We start from the raw sequence: 27,684 nt of genomic DNA, 5'->3' as shown, positions 1-27,684 counted from the left end.
AAAGATGGGCTCTGCTTCGGCATGTTGTGCCCTCCCCCCGCCCCAACCATCTGTAAACAGAACTGTAAACACTAAGGAAAACTTATGTTTTAAAATGTATTGCTGATTCATTTTTTGAATGTTTTAAATTGTTTCTACCAATAATGATATTCAATCTCATTATAAATCACTTTCAATTTTTTTTTTAAATCCTGTCATGTAGAAATTCAAAAAGAGGTTCCCAGACTGGAGGTTATCCACACAGAAACCCAAAAGAAAAGGAGGAAATCTGCAAGTAGAAAGATAGGCCTTTACTGAAATACAAATGTTCCAGCAAAGAACCACATCCGATAAAATGCTTTTTAAAATAAACTTCCAAATTGAACATCATTCCTTTTCTTTAATTAAAATATTTTATTAACATATAGAACACATACATTTACATAGTACATATGCACAATACCTTATTTTCCTAACATAAAGCATACCTACATTACTCTGTATTATGCCTACCTATACTATACATACCAACACATCTACCCCACACAAACACCCACAAAGTGACTTGACTTCCAGCCGTTCTTGTTACACTACTTTCTTTTACCAATTGCCTTAAACACATTTCATTATTTCTTTAATCTCTTCTTCTATCTTAACTTTACTCTCCTTTCACTCTAATCATGTTCTGGATTTACTCAATATCTGTCAAAAGTTCGACTTTTTCCACATAGCTTTTGATGTATTCCTTAAAGAAATTCACTTTTTCAACTTGTTGTAAATATTTCCCCAGAATCCCACTATCTCTTTGCACTCCCACCACATGTGTAGAAAGGTTCCCGCCCCATTGTTGTATCTCCAACAAACATCACTACAGTTTTTATACATTTTTGCCAGTCTAACGGGGTCAGGTACCATCTGTATTGCATTTTCATTACATTCTCTCTTTAATTGTAGCAAGCCGTAAATTTAATATCCCTGTCTCACAGCCGTTCCCATTGGCTCATCATATTTTCCCCTAAATCCTGGGCCTACTTTACCATTGCTGTCTTCACTTGCTCCTCCTTTACCTCCCATTCTAGGAGCAATGCATATCCTTTTAACGGTTTTCCAAATCACAGTTCGTATAAAGTTTAACTTGAACATTAACATCCTTAGATCTTTTCATTTTGAAATCACACCTATTAATTCATCAATTAACTTATATAAAATCCGAAGCCAATTAAGTACCTGCAAGCTGTTTCCAATTCATCTAACTTGACATATTTAACTAAATCATCATTAAATTTAGTTCATTCTTCCTGATACTCCTCCTTCTTCTGGTCGCGGACTCTTCCGGTTAGGTTGGCTAGCACCGAAAAACCCATCATCAAGGATCGCAGCAATCTTAATAGTTGCAGCCCAATGCAACTTGGTTAGTTCATCATCCTGAACCAAACATAATCATTTGGCTCTTCAGATAAGCCCTAATCATATCATGTGCTTACATATAACAATTTTTTTGTGTCTTTCTTTATTAAGACTTTGGCTAATATTCCTATTCACTAAATGTCTTCCAACATCCTCTTTCATCCATCTACAAAACAGTTCAAGATGAATCACAATTGCCATGCCTGGCTGATTCTCTTTTCATGCATACAACTCCCACTTTATTCTTTTCAGGGTTCTGGAACAGACATTTGCTACATACAGTACCTAAAAGCACCTCATTCTGTTCTGTCAAAGGTAGGCAGGCAGGCAGACACAGGCCTTTGCAATTAAGTGAGGCCATAGGCTTAAAAGAAATCGGAATCATCCAAATGCAGTTTTATGAAATTGTTATTTTCTACAACGTATACATGTTATAGAATCATAGAATCATAGAGTTGGAAGAGACCACAAGGGCCATTGAGTCCAACCCCCTGCCAAGCAGGAAACACCATCAGAGCACTCCTGATATATGGTTGTCAAGCCTCTGCTTAAAGACCTCTAAAGAAGGAGACGCCACCACACTCCTTGGCAGCAAATTCCACTGTCAAACAGCTCTTACTGTCAGGAAGTTCTTCCTAATGTTTAGGTGGAATCTTCTTTCTTGTAGTTTGGATCCATTGCTCCATGTCCGCTTCTCTGGAGCAGCAGAAAACAACCTTTCTCCCTCCTCTATGTGACATCCTTTTATATATTTGAACATGGCTATCATATCACCCCTTAACCTCCTCTTCTCCAGGCTAAACATGCCCAGCTCCCTTAGCCGTTCCTCCTAAGGCATCGTTTCCAGGCCTTTGACCATTTTGGTTGCCCTCTGGACACGTTCCAGTTTGTCAGTGTCCTTCTTGAACTGTGGTGCCCAGAACTGGACACAGTACTCCAGGTGAGGTCTGACCAGAGCAGAATACAGTGGCACTATTACTTCCCTTGACCTAGATGCTATACTCCTATTGATGCAGCCCAGAATTGCATTGGCTTTTTTTAGCTGCCACGTCACACTGTTGGCTCATGTCAAGTTTGTGGTCAACCAAGACTCCTAGATCCTTTTCACATGTACTGCTCTCAAGCCAGGTGTCCCCCATCTTGTATTTGTGCCTCTCATTTTTTTTGCCCAAGTGCAATACTTTACATTTCTCCCTGTTAAAATTCATCTTGTTTGTTTTGGCCCAGTTCTCTAATCTGTCAAGGTCGTTTTGAAGTGTGATCCTGTCCTCTGGGGTGTTAGCCACCCCTCCCAGTTTGGTGTCATCTGCAAATTTGATCAGGATGCCCTTGAGTCCATCATCCAAGTCGTTGATAAAGATGTTGAATAAGACCGGGCCCAAGACAGAACCCTGTGGCACCCCACTAGTCACTCTTCTTGAAAGGATTCCTGAGATTCCTGACTTGCAGGGGGCAGGACCAAGTGACAGCCAGGCTCCCTTCCTGTGGGATGTGAAACTTATAGCAGTTAAGTACAACATTCCTACAGTGGACATGTTTGGGGATGTTTTGTAGCACTCTGGGACAGACTTCCACTGCATGTGTCCTGAAGTAGGTGTGGCCTATTCTGGGTAGAGGAGCGCATGTCCTCCATGTTCTGCTCTTTTTCTCCGTTTTGTCTTTCTATATGTTAGGAGAAGTGACAGCTCAGTTGCAGTCACTTGGGACTAACTCCCTTATGGGATAGATTGCATCGTGTCTTTTAAGGAAGCCTGCAACAAGGTAACCACCGTGCAAATTTAAAAAGGGGAATGTTTGGAACTCTGCTAAGTTAAAGAACTTGCTAATGCAAGTTAGGAAGCATATTAGTAAACAATATATCCTTCTCCTGCCTCCCTAAACATCCCCACACTTCCAACTCTCCCATTCTATGATTCTGTGATGGAAACTTGAGCCAAAGTGTTGCCACAGAAACTAGGGAGCTAAAGATGTTTTTCTGGCAGTGGGACAAAATGTCATGGCTAAAATCTTGAGGGCAGAAACCGGAAAATACTGGAAAACACTGGTTCTTCTCTTTTTTACTTTCATTTTCTAACTTTCACATCTGTGAAGTCTCCTGAAGCTTTTTTCTGTAACGAAGCTGAAAAACCTTTAGTAGAAAGTTCTTCTTTTGCCAATGAACTTTGCTTCTGCCTGATTTATGGAGAACCAGATGCATCCACTCCAAACAAGCTTCTGCAGCTCTGCTCTCCATCCAGATATGGAGCTCCTTGACATTGAAGACCAAGATTGGTCCCAGAAAGAGAGACTGAGGTGAATGTGTGGGTCATAAGCTGGGAGTGGAAAGGAGTCGCTGGGAGTGGCAGAAGGTTCTGTTGAGGAGGTGAGGGAAGAACAGGAGGAGAGAAAAAGAGCTCCATGGAAAGACAAGGCTGCGTTGGGATGAGCTGGTGTGGGAATCGTCAGCAGAGAAAAATGTACATCCAGCAAAAGGGGATGCAGTGCAACTCCTGAAACTGTTCACAACACAAGCTATGATCTCGTATGAGGAAAGGGATTTAATGTGCCTTCTTCCCCATCCCCAGTGGATTAGGAAAGAAGATTAGTAAAAGAAGAGGAAGCAGGATTGGATGAACATTGAAAGAGACAATAATTTTGGACTGTGACTTGACTGAGACTTGTTGGAACAGTTTTAATAAGGCTTTATAGAAACTGGACCTAAAAACTGGAGAAATACTAATTTGGATTATTAGATGATCATTATAAGAGTCATATTGCACTGTCTGAGAGGTTAAAATCTGAAGGCTGGGCTGGGGGGGGTGGAATGTAGGGAAAGTGTCATCTTGCTGAAGGGGAGGGAAAAGTCTGGATACTAAATACAGCTGGGTTTATCCTGGACTGCAGATTTTGAATAATTACTACTACAGAAGAATAATCACTCAGGGTGGGAGACAGGGAGAAGGGGGCACCCAGGGGAGCGCTGGGGGAGCCTGCTTTTCTATGTGTTGACAAATGATATGATACAAATGTGATAAAGGGCATTTTTAGTTATTCTCCCCCGCCCTTTCTCTCTTCTATACAAATGTGTTTTGTAAGGGTTGTTTAATAATGTTGTTTAATAATGCATTATTATTTTTCTATTTTGGTTTTACCTCTGTATGAATTCTTTGATGGGAAGTGAGACTCTGTGACTGAAGCTCTTCCCACATTTCAAGCATTGATATGGTTTCTGACCTGTATGAGTTCTTTGATGGGTCATGAGATAGGAACTGTGACCAAAGCTCTTTCCACACTCATGGCATTGAAAAGGTTTCTACCCTGTATGAATGCTTTGATGAAAAGTGAGAGTGGAACTGTGCCGAAAGCTCTTTCCACACTCATGGCATTGAAAAGGTTTATCCCCTGTATGAATTCTTTGATGGGTGGTGAGATGGATCCCCTGGCTGAAGCTCTTTCCGCATTCCAAACACTGATGTGGTTTCTCCCCTGTATGAATTCTTTGATGGAAAGTGAGCCCGGCCCCCTCCCGGAAGCTCTTTCCACATTCAAAGCACTGATAGGGTTTCTCCCCCGTATGAACCTTTTGATGTGAAGCAAGACTCTGCCTGTAACGGAAGCTCTTTCCACATTCCAGGCATGGATATGGTTTCTCCCCTGTATGAATTCTGTGATGGGAAGTGAGCTGCATCCTCTTACTGAAGCTCTTTCCACATTCCAAGCACTGATAGGGCTTCTCCCCTGTATGGACTCTTTGATGGGAAGTGAGGTTGGTCCTCTCCCGGAAGCTCTTTCCACATTCCAAGCACTGATAGGGTTTCTCCCCTGTATGGACTCTTTGATGGGAAGTGAGATCACGTCTCTGATGAAAGCTCTTTCCACATTCTAAGCACTGATAGGGTTTCTCCCCTGTATGGACTCTTTGATGAGAAGTTAGACGGGAACTTTGACTGAAGCTCTTTCCGCATTCTAAGCACTGATAGGGTTTCTCCCCTGTATGAATTCTGTTATGGGAAGTGAGACTCTGTCTGTGACTGAAGCTCTTTCCACATTCTAAGCACCGATAGGGTTTCTCCCCTGTATGGACTCTTTGATGGGATGTGAGGTTGGTCCCCTCCCTGAAGCTCTTTCCGCATTCTAAGCACTGATAGGGTATCTCCCCTGTATGAATTCCTTGATGGGAAGTGAGACTGGAACTGTGACGAAAGCTCTTTCCACATTCTAAGCACTGATAGGGTTTCTCCCCTGTATGGACTCTTTGATGAGAAGTTAGACGGGAACTTTGACTGAAGCTCTTTCCGCATTCCAAGCACGAATAGGGTTTCTCCCCTGTATGAATTCTGTTATGGGAAATGAGACTCTGACTCTGACTGAAGCTCTTCCCACATTTCAAGCACTGATATGGTTTCTCCCCTGTATGAACTCTATGATGGCTAGTTAGATTGGAACTGTAACGAAAGCTCTTTCCGCATTCTAAGCACTGATAGGGTTTCTCCCCTGTATGAACTTTTTGATGCAAAGTAAGACTCTTCCTGTAACGGAAGCTCTTTCCACATTCCAGGCATGGATACGGTTTCTCCCCTGTATGAATTCTTTGATGCAAAGTGAGATGATTCTTTCGATTGAAGCTCTTTCCACATTTCAAGCATTGATAGGGTTTTTCCTTTGTATGAATTCTTTGATGGGAAGTGAGACTATCATTCCGATTGAAGCTCTTTCCACATTCCAAGCACTTATAGGGTTTCTCCCCTGTATGAATTCTTTGATGGGAAGTGAGACTGCAACTGTGACGAAAGCTCTTTCCACACTCATGGCATTGAAAAGGTTTATCCCCTGTATGAATTCTTTGATGGGAAGTGAGACTTTCCTTCCAACTGAAGCTCTTTCCACATTCCAAGCACTGATAGCGTTTCACCCCTGTGTGAATTCTTTGATGGGTCTTGAGATGGCTGCTTTGACTGAAGTTTTTCCCACATTCACAGCACTGGTATGGTTTCTCCCCTGTATGAATTCTTTGATGGGTAGTGAGATGGATCGCCTGGCTAAAGCTTTTTCCACATTCCAAGCACTGATGTGGTTTCTCCCCTGTATGAATTCTTTGATGGAAAGTGAGCCCGGCCCCATCCCGGAAGCTCTTTCCACATTCGAAGCACTGATAGGGTTTCTCCCCCGTATGAACTTTTCGATGGGAATATAGACGGGTACTTTGACTGAAGCTTTTTCCGCATTCCAAGCACGGATAGGGTTTCTCCCCTGTATGAATTCTTTGATGCGAAGTGAGACCATGCTTCCGAGTGAAGCTCTTTCCGCATTCCAAGCACGGATAGGGTTTCTCTCCTGTATGAATTCTTTGATGGGAAATGAGAGAATCCTTCCGACTGAAGCTCTTTCCACATTCCAAGCACTGATACAATTTCTCTCCACTGTGAGTTCTTTCATGTGAAGTAAGGCTATCCCTCCAAATGAAGCTCTTTCTTTGATGGGAGGTGGACTGGGAGCTCTGATGGATGTTCTCTCCACACCCTGAATATTTATAAGACTTCTCCGCTATGTGGATTCTGTTGTGATCCCCCTTGTTCTTCCCTTCCAATTGATCACCATCTGCAATGAAGAGAGAAGCTAATTAGAGCTTCGGGCAGAACAAAATTAATGAATGCTTGTGATAGAGGAAGAACTGAAGAGAGTTAGAAGTGTTTAGCCTGAATTAGGTCTTGAGTCACTTGAGCTACTAGTCTCAATGCCAGAGCTGACTTAGCAGTTGAGCTGCTCAAATATGGTCGCAACATGTGGATAATTAATATAGTAAATGTGGTATTAATAGTAATACCACAATTCAAAATTATATATATATATCTAAAGGTAAAGGTACCCCTGCCCGTACGGGCCAGTCTTGCCAGACTCTAGGGTTGTGCGCTCATCTCACTCTATAGGCCGGGAGCCAGCGCTGTCCACAGACACTTCCGGGTCACGTGGCCAGCGTGACAAGCTGCATCTGGTGAGCCAGCGCAGCACACGGAACGCCGTTTACCTTCCCGCTGGTAAGCGGTCCCTATTTATCTACTTGCACCCAAAGGTGCTTTCGAACTGCTAGGTTGGCAGGCACTGGGACCGAAGGACGGGAGCGCACCCTGCTGCGGGGATTCGAACCGCCGACCTTTCGATCGGCAAGTCCTAGGCGCTGAGGCTTTTACCCACAGCGCCACCCGCGTCCCATATATATATATATATATATATATATATATATATATATATATATATATATTTGCTTTCGTAGATTTTCACGGGTACAGGAATGCAGGTTTTGGTGTCTTCGGGTGTCTTCCCGTGTAAGAGTTGGGGTGTCTAGGCGACGTTTCGACGAGGTCTCACTCGTCATCTTCAGGCTGGTGCTTTCGGCTTCTTGTTACTGGAACAGAGCAGGATCTCAGTGTTTGAGTTCCTATAAATATATATATTCCATAACCAAGTAGTCAATGTAATGGAATGCTGGTGAGGAACACCACAATGTCTTTCAATGGATGTTGTCCAAGACATCCGGATTGAATCAACTGTTTCGAAGAGGAATCTTCATCAGCTGATAATGAAATTGAATACATTACATATAATGAATGACAACAAAAATAATACCGAGCAACCTGCATAGTAAATAATGAATAAAGAATAAATAAAGAATACATGCTAAATAATTTTAGACAGAATATCCATATAGGTAAATGTAATACTTGTGGATGAGAGCACACTATCCAGTGTAGCTAACTGATACTGATAAAACAGATGTATAGAACTTACCGTATTTTTCGCCATATAGGAAGCACCGGCCCATAGGACGCACCTAGATTTTTTTGGGGGGGGGGAATAAAGGGAAAAAAATTATTCCCCCCCCCCAGGCGCGGGGCTGGGGAAGCTTGGGCTTCGACAGCTTTGGCATCGCTCTGGGAGCTTGCGGGGCTGGAGGAGGGGAAAGCGGAGATTCACCCTCCCCCAGCCCCCAGAACGGGATCCAGAGCCATGTGGAAGCTGCGTGCAGCTTTGGCATCGCTCTGGGAGCTTGTGGGGCTGGAGGAGGGGAAAACCCTCCGCCAGCCTTCTCCTGCTGTCCCCCGAGTTTGCAGGGCTGGCGACGGGGAGGAACAGGCTTCTCCCCCCGCCAGCCTTCTAGCCAAGTTGGGGGACAGTGGGAAAGGCTCGCTGCGCCTCTCCCGCTGTCCCCCGAGTTTGCGGGGCTGGCGCCGGGGAGGAGCAGGCTTCTCCCCCCGCCAGCCTTCTTGCCAAGTCGGGGGACAGTGGGAAAGGCTCGCTGTGCCTCTCCCGCTGTCCCCCGAGTTTGCGGGGCTGGCCATGGGCTCTCCTGAAGCCTGGAGAGCAAGAGGGGTCGGTGCGCACCGACCCCTCTCGCTCTCCAGGCTTCAGCGAAAGCCTGCATTCGCCCAATAGGACGCACACACATTTCCCCTTCATTTTTGGAGGGGAAAAAGTGCGTCCTATAGGGCGAAAAATACGGTAAAAGGTTATCCACAGGTGTGAGAAATAACAAATATTTAAGGAGAATGCAAGAAAATGTAAAGGTACAGAGTATCAAATCTGGCATCGCAACACAAGCTGAAACCATAAAGTTACAGACTTTAAATAAAACAGTTGAAATCTAGCTCTGAATTCAACCCCCCTGGATGTGTGGATTTGAATAAATAAATCAACCTAGTTTCTTGTTGTCGCAATAACCTCTCGTAATCTTTCCTGATCCCACGTTTTCTCTGGTTGACCCATAGAACCGTGTATAAATCTGTGTCTGAATGAAGGTATTTGATTAAGTGTTCAACTAGGGGTGCCTCTATTACTGCATTTCTTATACAGGATCGATGTTCACCTATACAAACACCTACCGCTTGTGTGGTGGATCCAATGTACAAGAAGTTGCAAGGACACATAATTAAATAAGATCCCGTGACACGAGTATTAGACAATGTAAGTAACTGAGCTCTGATCCACAAATATTACATTTACCTGTATGGATATTCTGTCTAAAATTATTTGGTATGTATTCCTCATTTATTATTTATTCATTATTTAATTTGCAGGTTGCTCAGTATTATTTTTATTGTCATTCATTGTATGTAACGTATTCAATTTCATCATCAGCTGACGAAGCTATAATGTCTTGGACATCATCCATTGAAAGGCGTTGTGGTGTTCCCCACCAGCAATCCATTACATTGACTACTTCTTGGTTATGGACTGAGATATATATACCTAGACAGCATCTTAAAAAGTAGAGACACCACTTTGCCAACAAAGGTCCGTATAGTAAAAGCTTTGGTTTTCCCAGTAGTGATGTATGGAAGTGAGAGCTGGACTATAAAGACTAAATGACTAAACAACAACAACATATATATTATTTTGAAGTTAATGATTTTAATATAATTATCTTGAAATATTAGGAGGTTTGTTGTTGTTTATGCTGTTAACGATACTCCAATATATTTCACTTTATTCTTTATCACCAATCCACTCACTCTCTGTAATTCATTTTTTGACTGTGCATCCATGCTTTTCACTAACACCTTAGTTTCCCCTCTATTTATTTTAAAACCTGCAGCATTTCCAAGCAGCCTTATTGCTTCTAATACACTACTAATCCGCCTCTTTCTTTCACATCTGTTAAAATTTTATTTTTTATCCTTGGCTTTTTCCCATTCCAGACAAATCTTGATATTTCTCTCTGCCATTCTTTGAAGCACACATTCCCTGTTATTACTGGAACAGTTTGGAAGAGAAATAACATCCTTGGAAGTACATTCATTTTTAGAGTTGCAATTCGTCCCATTAAACAGAGATTCATCCTGTTCCATGTTTACATGTTTCTTTTAATTTCCACTTAGCCCAAAACCAAACCTTCACAGAATTCGCCATGATGCTAGAAGCTCAAAGGTTTCGTGAACCCATCTGCCAGGTTCTTATCGCTTGGACAGTACTGCAACTTCACCAAGCCTGATTGGACACTCTGACACACATTCTGGGAACATATGTCCAGATGTTTGGTTCTGGCCTTAAATTGCCCAGACTATGCCAACTTCAGACAGGGCTGATTGTCCTCCCAAACAGTGCTGGGCAAGCAACACTCCCCGCAGATTTTTTGAACCAGACAGCTGTAGAACTCCAGTTCCTGGCACAGCTCTCAAAGTGCACTGAACTCAGCTTCAGTAGAGGACAGCGCAATGAGACTCTGCTTCCGGAACTTCCACCCAACTAGAGATTCCCCAAACTTTATGACCATCCCAGATATGGACTTCCTGTCATCCAGATTTGCCCACTCGCTATCTGTACAGCACGTGAGCTTGGCGTCACCTGTAACTGACAGTTTGAGACGGAGGTTTTTGGTATCCTGCAGGTATCTCAGCACCCGCTTAATACCATTCCAGGCATTTACACTGGGTTTTGTAGCTTCCCAAGAGAAGCCCCATTTCTAAACATGGCGAACTTCTTCGTTCACTCTAAATAGGGGGTTCTGAAGTTTGGCACAAGGACCCAAGCATCGCAGCCAAACACACGGAAGAAATGCACCCTGGGCTTCTTGCTGTGCAGCAGAAAATAGGGTGTGTCCCCACAACAGAACAGAACAAACGATTCAGAGTGAACAAAGAAGTTCGCTATGCTTCTCCCCAAAATCTCCGGGGGTGCCCAGCATCAAAAAGCAAAGATGCGGACATCTCCTGAAGCGTTCTGTCCCTGTGTTCTGCAACGCCATTCTGTTGGGGACGGTGCGGAACTGTCAGCCTATGACATATTCCCTTCTGGCGGAAGAAACTGCAGCACAGATCCGGTGAACTCCTCATGTTGGGGAGAAGCATGGCGAACTTCTTCGTTCACTCTAAATAGGGGGTTCTGAAGTCTCTCCCCGAGCTTTGAAACTCTGGGTCTTTGCAATGTTTCTTCAGAAATTCCTGTACCTGACTCTCTGACATTAATCTGAACCTCTCTCTCCTATAAGTAAAGGAAACTCCCTCCGGGAATTCCCATTTGTAATTTATTCCTGCTCCTCTTAGAATTGATGTCAGGTTTCAATACTTCCTTCTCTTGACTCTCAATTTAAATGGGATTTCTTTAAAAATGTCAACTTTCTGCCCTTCAACCACCAGGTCATCCTCAAAGCTTTCGGCATTACTGCATCTTTCCTCTTCCTTGTTGTAAAAGTCAAGAGTATGTCTGGTGGCTGTCTTTTCTCTCTTGAACCTCGGGTCCAAACTCTGTAAACATTCTCAAAACATTCTTCCATTCCTTCTTGTATCCCCATCCATTCCCCCAATATTCCACCCAGATAGCTAGCAAGGCCTTGCTCCTCTTCTCTTTCCAACAACCCTCTTATTCGAACCATGTTAGCATTCAATTTTAATTGTAAAAGTAAATTCTGTTGTTCCAGTTCATCTTGTCTTTCTGCCAGGCCCCCTATCGCCCCAACCAAAGCCAGTTGATCTTCCTTTAATCCCTCAGTCGACTCCACTCTTTTTTTCTAATTTTTCTACCTTTACCTCCAAAGCATTTACTTTTTCATCCTGTTTATCAAATTTCTGCAACAATACTTCCTTGGTGTTCTCTATGTCTGATCTTCCATCCATAAATTGTTTGTTCATAGTCTGCTCCAGCCCTTTCCTGAATTCTGCAAAATGTAAAGCCATACGTTCAGCCATTTCTGTTTTTGGAGTTTTTTCTTTCTCTTCTTGTGCTGAACCTCTCCTTCTTTCTGATACTCTCTGTTTTACTGGCTCTTGTTTAGATTTCTCTTCCATGTCAGTTCTCAAAACAAACTGTTCCCAAACACTTCTGTCTCAAAGACACTTCAGCCCTCCTGTCTTTTTCTCACTCTGGCCTTGTATACAACAGTTCTCCCACCAATCCAATTCCCACACCCTTTTAAACCAAACTGTAACACTTTCAAACTTACAGAATTATAAAAGTTCCACAATATCCAAGAGAGCGAAAAGAGGGCAAAATCACCTTTATATACAATCTACAAAAAAAAGCAGGCCACAACAAAAATCTAATAATTACCATTGTTCAAACTTACTGTTACATTGTCTCTTGATTATGATTAGCACTTGCCAAGCTTCTAGTTATATTATAATCCACAATGCGTCTTATAATCCAGAATATTTCCACTGTGAGTCCAAAAATTTTCTAGAAGTATTTATAATTCAAATTAGATTTGTAATCCAAATGGTAATTGTAATCCAATATACTGTGTCCAGTGTATAAGGCGACTTTTGAACCCCGGAAAATTTTCTCCAAAGTTGGGGGTCGCCTTATACGCCAGGTATGGGTGGCGTGGAACAGAGCCCGCCCCCTGTTGCTGCCCAGCGTATTAGGCAACTGGGCTTATAAGACGAACCTCCAAATTGCAGCTGCTAATAGGCCAGAATCTACAGTATATAGGATATTTCTATCAGTTTTTATTCAAATACAGGCCCCGTCCCCGCCCCCCCCCTTTCTCCTACTAAGGCTCTTACCAGGGACTTCCCCTCCCTGAGATTACCTCCCAGTTATGGAAGTGTCCTCCTGCCAAGCTTTGGTAGAACTTGCCAAGATCTAGGGTCCTTTTTAGAGGTTTTTTAAAAAAAGAATTTGAAATGTTTTCAAGCCTTTCAGTGCTTTCATTCATAAAATCTGCATCCCCATTCAAAAAAACAGAGTACTCCAATCGCTTCCTGTATCTTCCTTTTAAGGAATCAAAGAACAAAGAGCTACAGTTTCTTCTTGTATCCAGAGTACATAGTGCTAATAGGTAGCAAAGTAACAAAGTGCAGTTTAAAAAGTATCTGAAGACTGATGTGTCTCCAAAGGTTTTCTTCCCATTCACAAGCCTGTACTGCAAAATCTTCCCTTCAAAATACGGAAGTTGACTTCCTGTTTAGATTCCGTCTTTGACAAATCTAAATTAAATCCAATTCTTTTTATTTTGAAAAGTCCATTGTTGTTGACAATACCTTTTTTCCTTTGAAAGTCTGCTGCTTCAGATGGCGATTTGTGGTTTCGGGTTTCTGAATTGAGCTGGAGCCATGGGCCGGCTCAAGCCACTATCTCACACACCCACACACCCACACTTGCTGCCGATGCAGTGTTGGGGCTCCGGCAATCGCGGCAAGCCTCTTCACGCCCGGCTGGTCCCCTCGACACCCCACTACCTGTAGGGCACTTTTTTGGGGGGGGTCTAACCCTGGCACTCACTTCCACTGCTCAAAAGCCCCGGTAACGGTCGTCTTTTAGACGGACGACTCACACCGCCTTGCCATTTCCCTTTGCAGACAAATCGGAAGCCCAGGATCAGGTTACTTTCAAAAGTCATAGCTTCCAGTGCTGCCCAATGGATCGGTAAGTTTTCTGGTAGAGCATTCAATCACGGTGTTGGTTTTAGACATTTTGAGCTGCCAATACATCGCAGTGGTCGGAGAGCTGTGATGTATTCCTTGCTCAAATTGCCTGCAGATGACAAAGGCGCAGGCAGGCAGGTGGAGGAGCCCAAAAATGGTGCCCCCCTGAGCAAGCCCCAATACCTCTCCTGCTCCATCCATCCATGTCCCCATCTCCCCTCCCCTGGGACTCACCAGATCTCTCGGAGGTCCCTGGGAGGGAACGCTCAGAGGTTGTGCGAAGGGATGCAGGAGACAACCTGACCAGGTCAACCGTCCATCTTCCCCCTTCCATCCTTGCTAGCTTTGCAGGATCCGTCTCTTTCATCCTTCCTGAGGAGTTGAGGAGCCAAAACAAGCTAGAGGGTCCTGGGAGAGAGGAAGAAGCAAAGGGAGCCTCAGAGGCCCTGCAGGGATTCTCTTGCCCTAGATATTCCCCTGCCCCTGGGGAAGCACAAATGGGGCAGCCCCTTCTCAAGAGAAGCCCCATCTCTAAACATCTCCAGTGATTCCAATTTCTTCTGTATGCTCCTCACCCCACTTGTAAGCCTGGCATGATCTGCACAGTAGTGACCTGAGAGTAGATCCCATTGAACTCAGTGGGGATAACTGACAGAACTTGGCACCAAAACCAGTCCACCGTCCTGTCCCCAAGCCTGAAAACTGAAACCCCAGAGCATGGGCAGAAAAGAGCAGAGTAGATATTACGTGTAGGTGCCCCCATGCTAGGTGCTTTCTATGGAGAGCCCTGTTCACAATATTTGAGCTCTCTCATCACAAGCCAGGCAGATGTTGTGGCCGTATCAGCCTCTGTCAGGTGTTGCATGGGGTCCAAATCTGTATGTGGAAGCAGAGGAGCCGGTGATGCCACATTTTTAAAATATCAGGAAACTAATACACCCCTCCTCCTTAGATATCGTCTGTGTTTATACACCATTTTCGCAAGTCTCCAGTCCCAAAATGTGGCCCCCACCCTGGCATGGAAGCAATCAAAGTATAGATCTTCCACCTGTCCTAAATCTGCAGTGTTCTTAAGAACACCAGGCATGTATATCCTCCAAAAACGCCTGAGGTGAGCTTTACACTCCTCTTGTGACAAGATTCCCAAAGGCTTAGGGTAGCTTGATAGAACTAGTCTATTTTGAGAAACCACCAATGTCCCCTGTTAGTAGTAGGAGCCACACAATGACTGATAATCCCTCTTTCGTCCCAGAAGGTGGGGAGTAGGTGTCTTTTATCCTTGCTTTATTCTTCTTGATAATACATAGATAAATGTCCCCTTCTGTATCTTACATTTTTCCAAGAGAGTATTATTCACAGTCATGCTTGCCATGTATAGATTGTCTTATTTCCCTTTAGAAAAGTCTCTCCAATCCCTGGCTCCCGTGGGAGGGAGTTCCAGTTTTACCTACGTGAAAGTTATAACTTTAACGTAAATAAAGCACTCTGCAATGGAGACAAGACTGGGGGCGATGGGCGACCTGGGGACTCCAAAGGCTATGGGCTTCTAATAGCAGCAGCTGCAGAGAAACTCCAGGATGGGGAACATCCTTGAAAGCTCACTCTGGGATCAGAGAGAGAAAGGTTGGCAGACCTGCCACCCAGAGCCCCCTCCTTCTCCTCCCTGCATCGCCTCACCCCCTTCAGGACAAGATCTTGGGGTCCTTCAGGCGGCTTCCCACCCTCTCCTCTCAAGGAAGGCAGCTCCGTTCCCTTGAACCCTGGCAAGCCCAGTGCAGCCAGCTCAGCCCTCTGGCTCTCCCCTTTTCTCCACGGAGGAGCCCCAGGCGTGGCCCCTGCCCAGAGAGGCTTCCCTTGAGGCTCTGGGCTGGAGACCTGAGCTGATCTGGAGGAGGATCTGCCCGGGGGAAAGGCCGGCCTGGCAGGGGCTCCTCCACTGGAAGGGGGGGCATTCTGGGCATGCCCTCCCCCCCCGGACCCCTCCCTCCTTCCCCAAAGAGGATGCCAAGGAAGAGCAGAGCTGCAGACCCCCTGGAAACTGCCCCCCCCTCCCAGGATGAGCAGAGAGGACTGGGGGGGGCAGGACCCTCTGCTCCCAGACTTGGGGGTCTCCCCCTGCAGGCCCGGGACCCCCTTCTCCCATGGGCACCCCAAGGGGGGAGAGAGAGGAGACTCACCCGATTCTTCCCAGGAGGGAAACCGAGGCAGCGCGGGGAGGAGACAAGAGACAAAAGACGGGACTGGGCACGGAGGGAGGGGATTCGGCTCTGGAGGACCCGCCCCGCCTCTCCACTTCCTGTCCTCTCTAGGACTCCGGCTCTGTTCCACTTAACCCTTCGCAAGCTGAGCACAGCCCCCGGGTTGGCTGGCTGTCCTCCTTCCCTCCCACAATCCGGGGGTCCAGGGCATGTGCAGAGTTCTCTGTGATTCTCGGCTCAGATGCCGCTTAGTGCCCTGCGCCCAGATGGGTGGGGTGTAAATAAAATAATAATAATGCTTCACCTGCTCACTAGCAGAGTGAAAGTCTGTTTGCAATATTAGGAGGGGGGTACCTGAGAGAGACACGGGTCCCTTGGGAGCAAAAGCCTGCGCTGGTAAAGCAGGAGACTCTCGATTTGAGGGTCCTGGGTTCAAGCCCCACTTTAGGCACTGCAAAGGGTTGGACTGGAGGACCCTCGACCCCCCTGTGAATCTGTGAAAGGCAAATAAATAAATCAGTACACTCCCCAGTTGGAGAACTCGCTCCAGACTTAGAAAGGGACCTTCAGTGGGGACAAAGGTCGGGTTCTGCATTCAGGCAGGGAGACTCAGAGGCGCAAATGTCAGATGGGGCGCCCCCACCTCGCTGCTCTCCCTCCCGCCCCCGCCCCAAATTCTGGAGGAGGCAGCTTGTTTCCTGCTGTTTCAACTTCAGAATCTTAGAATTCAGAGAAGTGTAGAATTTTGGAGCTGGAAGGGACCCCTGAGGGTCATCTAGTCCAGGCGGGGGGAGGTGGGGCGGCATGGCCAGGATCCGGGAGGGCGCGGGGAGGAGGGGAAGGTGGCCCGGGATAGTCCCTCCCCTTTCCTGGAAGCGTCGTCCTGAAGAGGGCCTCTTCGCTTGGGGGGCGCCTGGTCCCCTTGGGCTCTGCTTTGTCCCCGCGATGCCCAAGGGGATCCTCCATGGACAGAGCCAGTCTACCTTGGAACGGGGGAGAAGAAGGAGAAGGGGAGGATGCTCTTCCGCTCCTGCTTGCGGAGTTCCCGGGGGGGGGGGCGCCTGGTCGGCTGCTGCCAGGAGGCTGGGCTAGGTGGGAGGGGTCCCCTTGGTCCGGACCCAGATTCTGCTACTGCTGCTGCTGCTTTGGGGCTCTCCTGAGGCCCTTCCGCTCCTAGAATCACACCCAGGGGCCATCTAGTCCACCCCCTTCTTCCTCCTCCTCGCAGGAGCATCCTTCGGCAGATCCTCGCCACCGGTGGCCAAGCTGGGCTGCTGGATCCTGGAGGAGGCTGGGGGCAGAGGCTCAGTCATGCCCAGTGCCCTCAAGCAGCACCTCACCATTTTGTTCCTGCCTCCACCCAGGAGACGCCTGGTAGAATCTACCCTGGAATCCAAGTTGCCCCCGGAGGTCGAGGCCGGCCTGGTCTTCAAGGTCCTGGGTCTGGAGACCCTCAATATAAGACCCCCACCCTTAGAATAAAAACCAGGCCCTTTGCAAAGCCAAGCCTCCCCCCTTCCCATCCCTGCTTCTCCTTCACCTTGAAGCACCTCTAAATTCAGCCTCACTGTGATATACCCATTTCACAGGCGCCACAACTGAGGCTGGGAAACTGCACCCATTTCACTGTGAGGCTGATGCGGCATTTCCCAACCTAGGCATGAGTCAATTATTATGCCCACACACACACACACCCTTGATTTGTCTCCTTTCCAGCACTCCTGCGTTAAGAAGTAAAACAAAATTAAATGATTCTCTAGATCTTCAGTGTCAGCAAACACTCCTTCCCCAATCTCTGTTTTTAAACCACCAGTGTCAGAATTGCTTTCTTTGGAGGTTTTCCAAACGGAGGCTGGAAGGCCAAATGTCAGGGATTCTTTATTGCAGGGGGTGGGACTAGATGTCCGTTGGGGTCCAACCTCACAGTTGTTCACTATTATTATTAGTTTCTTTTTAAAAGATCAGTGTTGAACAAACGCCATCACCCCAGTATGAGTCCCCTTTATCACAAACACAGCCCAACAAGACAATGACAAAAACCCACCAACAGCATACAAATCAATGTGGCTAACCTGATCCAAAACACCCACCCACCCCACTCACCCATGAAAACAAAGACCACCACAGCCAGCCACAAATGAACAACCACACCCTAGGCCAACCCCAACCTCTCTCATCACCAAAGGGACACAGGTGAACAGCAGAGAACCCGCACAAGCAATGCTGACACCAAACCCCACATATATTAAGTAAAATAGAAACATCGTCACCCGATGATCCGCCCTGGCAGCCCCGGCTTCCTCCTTGGAGGTCCCTTTAGAAGGAGAAGGGGTCCCAGGTCTCCATGGGGGAAATCGCCCTTTGGGGCCAATGCTTTTGCCTTTCAGGCTCCAGCCTCCTTCTTTATTGTGGGATTACATGCAGGTTTACTAAGGATCCCTTGAAAAAGATGGGCTCTGCTTCGGCATGTTGTGCCCTCCCCCCGCCCCAACCATCTGTAAACTGAACTGTAAACACTAAGAAAAAATGTATTGCTGATTCTACCAATAATTATATTCAATCTCATTATAAATCACTTTCAATTTTTTTTAAAAAATCCTGTCATGTATATGTAGTAGAAATTCAAAAAGAGGCGCCCAGACTGGAGGTTATCCACACAGAACCCCCCCCCCCCAAAAAAAAGATAGGCCTTTATTGAAATACAAATGTTCCTGCAAAGAACCACATACATATAGAACACATACATTTACATTTACACAGTACATATACACAATACGTTATTTTCCTAACATAAAGCATTCCTACATTACTCTATATTATGCCTACCTATACTATACATACCAACACATCTACCCCACACGAACACCCACAAACTGACTTGACTTCCAACCGTTCTTGTTACACTACTTTATTTTTACAATTGCCTTAAACACATTTCATTATTTCTTTAATCTCTTCTTCTATCTTAACTTTACTCACCTTTCACTCTAATCATGTTCTGGATTCACTCAATATCTGTCAAAAGTTCGACTTTTTCCACATAGCTTTTGATGTATTCCTTAAAGATAGCCCACTCCTTATTCACTTTTTCAACTTGTTGTAAATATTTTCCCAGAATCCCACAATCTCTTTGCATTCCCACCCCATGTGTAGAAAGGTTCCCGCCCCGTTGTTGTATCTCCAACAAACATCACTACAGTTTTTATGCATTTTTGCCAGTCTAACCAGGGTCAGGTACCATCTGTATTGCATTTTCGTTACATTCTCTCTTAAATTGTAGCATGCCGTAAATTTAATATGAGATTTGAGAAAAAGATAAATTTTGGATTAACATTATGTCTAAATTAAGTACTTAAGTTTTTGATAAAAATATTTAAAGTCGGAGACATAATATTTGAAAATTACAAAATAAGAGTTGAAACAAGTTGATAAATTGCTGTTTATAATTTTATAATTGGGAACGCAGGAACGGGAGATGCGAGGAAGTCCAAAAAGCGAAGAAAATATGGCTGTTAAAGTATTTGATTTTGTTGTTTGTTTTTTATTATGTGTCAATCTTTTTACTTTTTTCTGTTTTTCTTTGATTATTGTATTTTGGTGATGGTTTTATATGTGTTTGGTGAAAATAATGTTTAAAATCTTTAATAAATATCTTAATATCCCTGTCTCACAGTAGTTGGCTCATCATATTTCCCCCTAAATCCTGGGGCTACTTTACCATCGCTGTCTTCACTTGCTCCTCCTTTACCTCCCATTCTAGGAGAAAATCATATAGTTTGGAAATATGTTTACTTTTAGATTGGAGTAAGTACTCATCCAATCTTGAAATTTCTTTCTCAAATCCTTTTTCTTCCTCTTTTGTCATCTCTGATTAATTTGAAAGAACTGCAGCCAGTTGTTCAAATATTTCTTAACTTCCTTATATCCTTTCAATTTAAGTTTATTATTTTCCTCTTCCAGTAATCCTTATATGTTGCCCAGTTGTTATTCATATTCTTTCTCTTTACAGTCATGATTTCTAAGGTGAGGTCCACCAAGGTGTTTTGGGTTCTAGAATCCCTTTATATTTCATCCATATTTTATACAATGATTTCCTTATAAAACCCATGTGGACTCTCTCCTTTCCATCTATTAGGTATGCATGCCATCCAAATTGAGTTCCTACTTCCTCCAGATCTAACACATCAGTGTCCTTTAACTTAATCCACTCCCTTAACCAGGTCAGACCTGCTGCAGCATGATATAATTCCAGGTCAGGTAGGTCAAATCCGCCTCTCTTTCTCCGATCAATAAGTAATTTATATTTTATTGTAGGTGTTTTTTGGATGGAATGGCAAATTGCACATCATTCCTATTCACCAATCAAAGGATCACAGCAATCTTTTTTTTTACTTCAATTTTTTTATTGGTTTTCACAAAATTATAAACAAGCACATAAAACAAACAAATATAAATCATAACCGTATTAAAAATTACACTTATTAACATTGTTAAGTGCTATCCTCGCTTCCCCTTGGTTGAATTTCAATGCATATCCTTTTAAGGGTTTTCCAAATCACAGTTCTTATAAAGTTTAACTTGAACATTAACATCCTTAGATCTTTTCATTTTGAAATTACACCTATTAATTCATCACTTAACTTATATAAAATCCTAAGTCGATTAAGTATCTGCAAGCTGATTCCAATTCATCTAACTTGACATATTTAACTAAATAATCATTAAATTTAGTCCATTCTTCCTGATATTCCTCCTCCTTCTGGTCGCAGACTCTTCTGGTTAGGTTGGTTAGCTCCGAAAAACCCATCATCTTCAAGGATCACAGCAATCTTAATAGTTGCAGCCCAATGTCATCATCCTGAACTAACCAAAATCATTTCGCTCTTCAGATAAGCCCTCATCATATCATGTGACGACATATAACAAGTTTTTTGTCTTTCTTTAATAAGACTTTGGCTAATATTCCTATTCACTAAATGTCTTCCAAAGTCCTCTTTCATCCATCTACAAAACAGTTCAAGATGAATCACAATTGCCATGCCTGGCTGATTCTCTTTTCATGCAAACAACTCCCACTTTATTCTTTTCAGGGTTCTGGAACAGACATTTGCTACATACAGTACCTAAAAGCAGCTCGTTCTGTTCCGTCAAAGGTAGGCAGGCACAGGCCTTTTCAATTAAGTGAGGCCATAGGCTTAAAAGAAATCGGAATCATCCAAATGCAATTTTATGAAATTGTTACTTTCTACAATGTATACATGTTATGAAAGGGCTGTCACCTGCAGGATGGAGCAAGGTGTTCAGGATGGAGCAATGACTTCAAGTTACAAGAAAGAGGATTCCAGCTAAACCTCAGGAAATACATTAGGACAGGAAGAGTTCTCCCAGAGTGGAACAGACTTCCTTGGTAGGTGCTGGACTCTCCTTCCATGGAGTTTTTAAAGCAGAGGTTGGATGGCCATCTGTCTTGGACAAGATTCCTGAGATTCCTGGCTTGCAGGGGGCAGGACCAGGTGACACCCAAGCTCCCTTCTATATGTTAGGAGAAGTGGCAGCTCAGTTGCAGTCACTTGGGACTAACTCCCTTATGGGACAGTTCATATAGTTATACACTTTTGTAACCTAAGTCTGCCTTCAGGGATGCATCTGTGAACTGAATGAGTGAGTAAACTACTTTTACATTTACTATAATAAGATTGTGTCATATCTTTATTAGGGAGTAGAAGGGATCTTACCAGGAATCCTATATTTCAAGATGCTTAAGCAAGCCTGCAACAAGCTAACCACCGTGCAAATTTAAAAAGGGGAATGTTTGGAACTCTGCTAAGTTCTAGAACTGGCTAATGCAAGTTAGGAAGGCTATTAGTAAACAATATATCCTTCTCCTGCCTCCCTAAACATCCCCACACTTCCGACTCTCCCATTCTACGATTCTGTGATGGAAACTTGAGCCAAAGTGTTGCCACAGAAACTAGGGAGCTAAAGATGCTTTTCTGGCAGTGGGACAAAATGTCATGGCTAAAATCCTGAGAGGAGAAACCGGAAAATACTGGAAAACACTGGTTCCTTCCAGAAGGTTTTGTTCTTTTCTGCTCAGGCAGCTGGATTTATTATGATTTGCATTTTGTTATCTCAAGGTCACACTGAGCCCATCCAGACGGAGCTCCTTGGTATTGAAGACCAAGACGGGTTCCAGAAAAAGAGACCAAGGTGAATGTGTGGGTCATAAGCTGGGAGTCGTTGGAAAGGAGTCGCTGGGAGTGGCAGAAGGTTCTGTTGAGCAGGTGAGGGAAGAACAGGAGAAAGAGCTGCATGGAAAGACAAGGCTGCATTGAGATGAGCTGGTGTGGGAATTATTGGCAGAGAAAAATGTACATCCAGCAAAAGGGGATGCAGTGCAACACCTGAAACTGTTCATAACACAAGCTATGATCTCGTATGAGGAAAGGGATTTAATATGCCTTCTTTCCCACCCCCAGTGGATTAGGAAAGAAGATTAGTAAAAGAAGAGGAAGCAGCTTTGGATGAACATTAAAAGACACAATAATTTTGGACTGTGACTTGACTGAGATTTGTTGGAACAGTTTTAATAAGGCTTTATAGAAACTGGACCTAGAAACTGGAGAAATACTAATTTGTATTACAGTGGTACCTCGGGGTAAGTACTTAATTCGTTCCGGAGGTCCGTTCTTAACCTGAAACTGTTCTTAAACTGAAGCACCACTTTAGCTAATAGGGGCCTCCTGCTGCCGCTGCGCCGCCGGACCACCATTTCTGTTCTCATCCTGAAGCAAAGTTCTTAACCCGAGGAACTATTTCTGGGTTAGCGGAGTCTGTAACCTGAAGCGTATGTAACCCGAGGTACCACTGTATTAGATTATCACTTTCTGAGTGGTTAAGATTTGAAGGCTGGGCTGTGCGGGCACAATGTAGGAAAAGTGCCATCTTCCTGAAGGTTACTGGATACTAAATACTGGATACTAAATACAGCTGGGTTTATCCTGGAGAGCATATTCTGAATAATTATTGCTACAGAGGAACGATCACTCTGGGTGGGAGACGAGGAGAAGGGGGGCACCCAGGGGAGAGCTGGGGGAGACTACCTTTCTATGTGTTGACAAATGATATGATATATATGATACAAATGTGATAAAGGGTATTTTTAGTTATTCTCCCCCGCCCTTTCTCTCTTCTATACAAATATGTTTTGTAAAGGTTGTTTAATAATGTTTGCGTTATTGTTTTTCTTTTGGTTTTCCCTCTGTATGAATTCTTTGATGGGAAGTGAGTATATTTTTCCGATTAAAGCTCTTTCCACATTCTAAGCACTGATATGGTTTCTGACCGGTATGAGTTCTTTGATGGGTCACGAGATAGGAACTGTGACCAAAGCTCTTTCCACACTCATGGCATTGAAAGGGTTTCTCCCCTGTGTGAATTCTTTGATGGGAAGTGAGCTTGGACCCCTCCCAGAAGCTCTTTCCACATTCCAAACACTTATATGGTTTCTCCCCTTTATGAATTCTTTGATGTAAAATGAGATTGGAACTATGACGAAAGCTCTTTCCACACTCATGGCATTGAAAGGGTTTCTCCCCTGTATGAATTCTTTGATGGGAAGTGAGCTTGGCTCGCTCCCGGAAGCGCTTTCCACACTCCAAACACTGATATGGTTTCTCCCCTTTATGAATTCTTTGATGGAAAGTGAGAGTGTAACGGTGACGAAAGCTCTTTCCACACTTATGGCATTGAAAAGGTTTCTCCCCTGTATGAATTCTTTGATGGAAAGTGAGAGTGGAACATTGACGAAAGCTCTTTCCACACTCATGACATTGAAAGGGTTTATCCCCTGTATGAATTCTTTGATGGGAAGTGAGAGTGGAACGGTGACTAAAGCTCTTTCCACACTCATGGCATTGAAAGGGTTTATCCCCTGTATGAATTCTTTGATGGGTAGTGAGATGGATCACCCGGCTGAAGCTTTTTCCACATTCCAAACACCGATGTGGCTTCTCCCCTGTATGAATTCTTTGATGGGAAGTGAGACTACTACTCAGACGAAAGCTCTTTCCACATTCGAAGCACTGATAGGGTTTCTCCCCCGTATGAACTTTTCGATGCGAAGTAAGACTCTGCCTGTAACGGAAGCTCTTTCCACATTCCAGGCATGGATATGGTTTCTCCCCTGTATGAATTCTGTGATGGGAAGTGAGCTGCACCCTCTCACTGAAGCTCTTTCCACATTCTAAGCACTGATAGGGTTTCTCCCCTGTATGGACTCTTTTATGCTTTGTGAGCTTGGTCCTCTCCCGGAAGCTCTTTCCACATTCCAAGCACTGATAGGGTTTCTCCCCTGTATGGACTCTTTGATGGTATGTGAGGTTGGTCCTCTCCCGGAAGCTCTTTCCACATTCTAAGCACTGGTAGGGTTTCTCCCCTGTATGGACTCTTTGATGAGAAGTTAGATGGGAACTTTGACTGAATCTCTTTCCGCATTCTAAGCACTGATAGGGTTTCTCCCCTGTATGAATTCTGTTATGGGAAGTGAGACTCTGTCTGTGACTGAAGCTCTTTCCACATTCTAAGCACCGATAGGGTTTCTCCCCTGTATGGACTCTTTGATGGGATGTGAGGTTGGTCCCCTCCCTGAAGCTCTTTCCGCATTCTAAGCACTGATAGGGTTTCTCCCCTGTATGAATTCTTTGATGGGTAGTGAGACCGGATCTGTGACGAAAGCTCTTTCCACATTTGAAGCACTGATAGGTTTTCTCCCCTATATGAACTTTTTGGTGCAAAGTAAGACTGGCTCTCTCCTGGAAGCTCTTTCCACATTTCAGGCATGGATATGATTTCTCCCCTGTATGAATTCTTTGATGTCTAGTGAGAGTGTTCTTCCGACTGAAGCTCTTTCCACATTTCAAGCATTTATGGGGGTTTTCCCTGGTATGATTTGGTTGATGCAAAGTGAGACCCTGCCTGTGCCTGAAGCTATTCTCACACTCCAAACGCTGATAAGGTTTCTCCTTTGTATGAATTCTTTGATGGGATGTGAGCCTGGCCCTCTCCCGGAAGCTCTTTCCACATTCCAAACACTTATATGGTTTCTCCCCTTTATGAATTCTGTTATGGGAAGTGAGATTTTGTCTGTGACTGAAGCTCTTTCCACATTCTAAGCACTGATAGGGTTTCTCCCCTGTATGAATTCTGTTATGGGAAGTGAGACTCTGTCTCTGACTGAAGCTCTTCCCACATTTCAAGCACTGATAGGATTTCTCCCCTGTATGGACTCTTTGATGGGAAGTTAGATTGGAACTTTGAGTGAAGCTCTTTCCGCATTCTAAGCACTGATAGGGTTTCTCCCCTGTATGAATTCTTTGATGGGTAGTGAGATGGATCGCCTGGCTGAAGCTTTTTCCACATTCCAAGCACTGATGTGGTTTCTCCCCTGTATGAATTCTTTGATGGAAAGTAAGCCCGGCCCCATTCTGGAAGCTCTTTCCACATTCGAAGCACTGATAGGGTTTCTCCCCCGTATGAACTTTTCGATGGGAAGTTAGATGGGAACGTTGACTGAAGCTCTTTCCACATTCCAAGCACGGATAGGGTTTCTCCCCTGTATGAATTCTGTGATGGGAAGTGAGATTATCCTTCCGAGTGAAGCTCTTTCCACATTCCAAGCACTGATACAATTTCTCTCCACTGTGAGTTCTTTTGTGTGAATTAAGGCTATCCCTCCAAATGAAGCTCTTTCTTTGATGGGAGGTGGACTGGGAGCTCTGATGGATGATCTCTCCACACCCTGAATATTTAGTTGACTTCTCCACAATGTGGATACTGTTGTGGTCCCCCTTGTTCTTCCCTTCCAATTGATCACCATCTGCAATCAAGGGAGAGAGAAGCTAATTAGAGCCTCGGGAAGAACAAAGTTAATGAATGCTTGTGATAGAGGAAGAACTGAAGAGAGTTAGATGTGCTTAGCCTGAATTAGGCCTTGAGTCACTTGAGCTACTAGTCTCAATGCCAGAGCTGACTTAGCAGTTGAGCTGCTCAAATATGGTCGCAACATGTGGCTAATTAATATAGCTAATGTGCTATTATTAGTAGTTGATTGTCATCTAAAATTTACAAATCATAAACTTCTATATATATATATATATAAAATTTACAAATCATAAACATATATATATATATATATATATATATATATATATATATATGCTTTCGTAGATTTTCACGGGTACAGGAATGCAGGTTTTGGTGTCTTCGGGTGTCTTCCCGTGTAAGAGTTGGGGTGTCTAGGCGACGTTTCGACGAGGTCTCACTCGTCATCTTCAGGCTGGTGCTTACGGCTTCTTGTTACTGGAACAGAGCAGGATCTCAGTGTTTGAGTTCCTATAAATACTGTTGAGGGGGTGTGGTGTATTCTGGGCAGAGAGGAAGTTCCCAGGATAGTGTGACTTTTCTTCTTTTGTTCCTTAATTACTTGAGGGATATCTTGAGTGATTTCTTGAGTGATATTCTGCTACACACCCCCCTGCAATCCCTACACAGATCTGACTGGCACAGGGCACAAAACCACAGCTCGCCCCTATACACGAAGCCAAGCCAGAACACAACTAAGTGCAGTACAGCCATCCTCTCAGAAAAACTCTTCACAAGCTCAAGAGGTCAAGACACGAAAGCTTTAGCAACTAATCCACTCTTAATGACCCTCCTAAGTGGTACTCAGAATATCACTCAAGAAATCACTCAAGATATCCCTCAAGTAATTAAGGAACAAAAGAAGAAAAGTCACACTATCCTGGGAACTTCCTCTCTGCCCAGAATACACCACACCCCCTCAACAGTATTTATAGGAACTCAAACACTGAGATCCTGCTCTGTTCCAGTAACAAGAAGCCGTAAGCACCAGCCTGAAGATGACGAGTGAGACCTCGTCGAAACGTCGCCTAGACACCCCAACTCTTACACGGGAAGACACCCGAAGACACCAAAACCTGCATATATATATATATATATATATATATATATATATATATATATATCAGTCCATAACCAAGTACTCAATGGAATGGAAAGCTGGTGGGGAACACCATGATGTCTTTCATTTTTTTAAAATAAATTTTTATTAAGGTTTTACAAGTTTTTAAACAGACATAAAAAGCACAAATAAACATCACTCAAAAAAAAGAAAAAAAGGACAAGTATAATTCCAGATCCTTATTTTCTTACCATCTTTCCCTGACTTCCCCACACCTCCCCTTCTTGTATTCCAATTCCAATAATTAACTCAGCAAGTTCTTATCCCCATCATTTACCTTATTATTTTTATATTTGATTCATCTTAGTTATCCAATTTTAAACTTATAACCCTCATTTTAAACAACAATATTCATTCTTAACATCTTTTTCTAAGGTCGACCCACTTAAAGATAGAAAAGAAAGATGACATATAAATATACACCCTTTGGGTTCCCAAGCTCATATCCCCCCTTCCCGGTTTCGATCCCAAAAAAGAAATGTCCATTAATCTATAAATCTAGCCTGGAGATCTTGTATCCGAGGCTCTCAAGTCCCTCTCAGTCCCTCTCTGCCGGTTTTTTTTGTAGTCCTTTATATTAAACGTCAAGTCACGGAGAAGCTCCATTCCATTAAAGTCTATGTTTCTTCGAGCAAGACCTCCATATTCAAAAGTGGAGCCTAAATCTTGTTTCTTCTTTCTTTTAAATCCAAATGTCCCAAATGTCTCGACAGCTCCAACTTTC

General features: G+C 44.0%; 2 protein-coding genes across 7 annotated transcripts in view; both read right to left on the bottom strand.

Moving 5' to 3' along the window:
• The window catches only part of LOC310701111 (uncharacterized protein), a 93,822-nt gene that overhangs the window by 46,739 nt on the left and 19,399 nt on the right, over nt 1–27,684 (bottom strand). For 3 of the 4 annotated variants that reach the window (XM_083491401.1, XM_083491403.1, XM_083491402.1), the window contains one exon: nt 20,865–25,796. In XM_083491401.1, the coding sequence (XP_083347527.1) occupies nt 23,155–25,796 (2,642 nt within the window). In that variant the 3' untranslated portion in view covers nt 20,865–23,154. Of the gene's footprint in view, nt 1–20,864; nt 25,797–27,684 lie in introns of those variants that run through there. The other variant, XR_014522928.1, reaches the window with a different exon arrangement.
• On the bottom strand, nt 276–16,231 carry LOC310701177 (uncharacterized protein). Of its 3 annotated transcripts, none has more exons than XM_083491605.1 (3): nt 15,899–16,231; nt 13,956–14,129; nt 276–6,963 (listed from the first exon to the last, which is right to left on the bottom strand). In XM_083491605.1, exons 2-3 carry the CDS (start codon nt 14,086–14,088, stop codon nt 4,679–4,681), a joined length of 2,418 nt encoding a protein of 805 aa, XP_083347731.1. In that variant the 5' UTR covers nt 14,089–14,129; nt 15,899–16,231; the 3' UTR covers nt 276–4,678. The 3 variants fall into 3 exon arrangements, with proteins under 3 accessions (XP_083347731.1, XP_083347732.1, XP_083347730.1); XM_083491606.1 differs by having other exon boundaries at nt 13,956–14,119; nt 15,899–16,032; XM_083491604.1 differs by lacking the exon at nt 15,899–16,231 and adding an exon at nt 14,469–15,686.

This window comes from Podarcis liolepis (genome assembly GCF_965112155.1).
Source record: "Podarcis liolepis genome assembly, chromosome: 2".
Classification (NCBI taxonomy): domain Eukaryota; kingdom Metazoa; phylum Chordata; class Lepidosauria; order Squamata; family Lacertidae; genus Podarcis; species Podarcis liolepis.
Note: the sequence above shows the minus strand (reverse complement) of the source record. Positions and strands in the feature narration are given on the sequence as shown.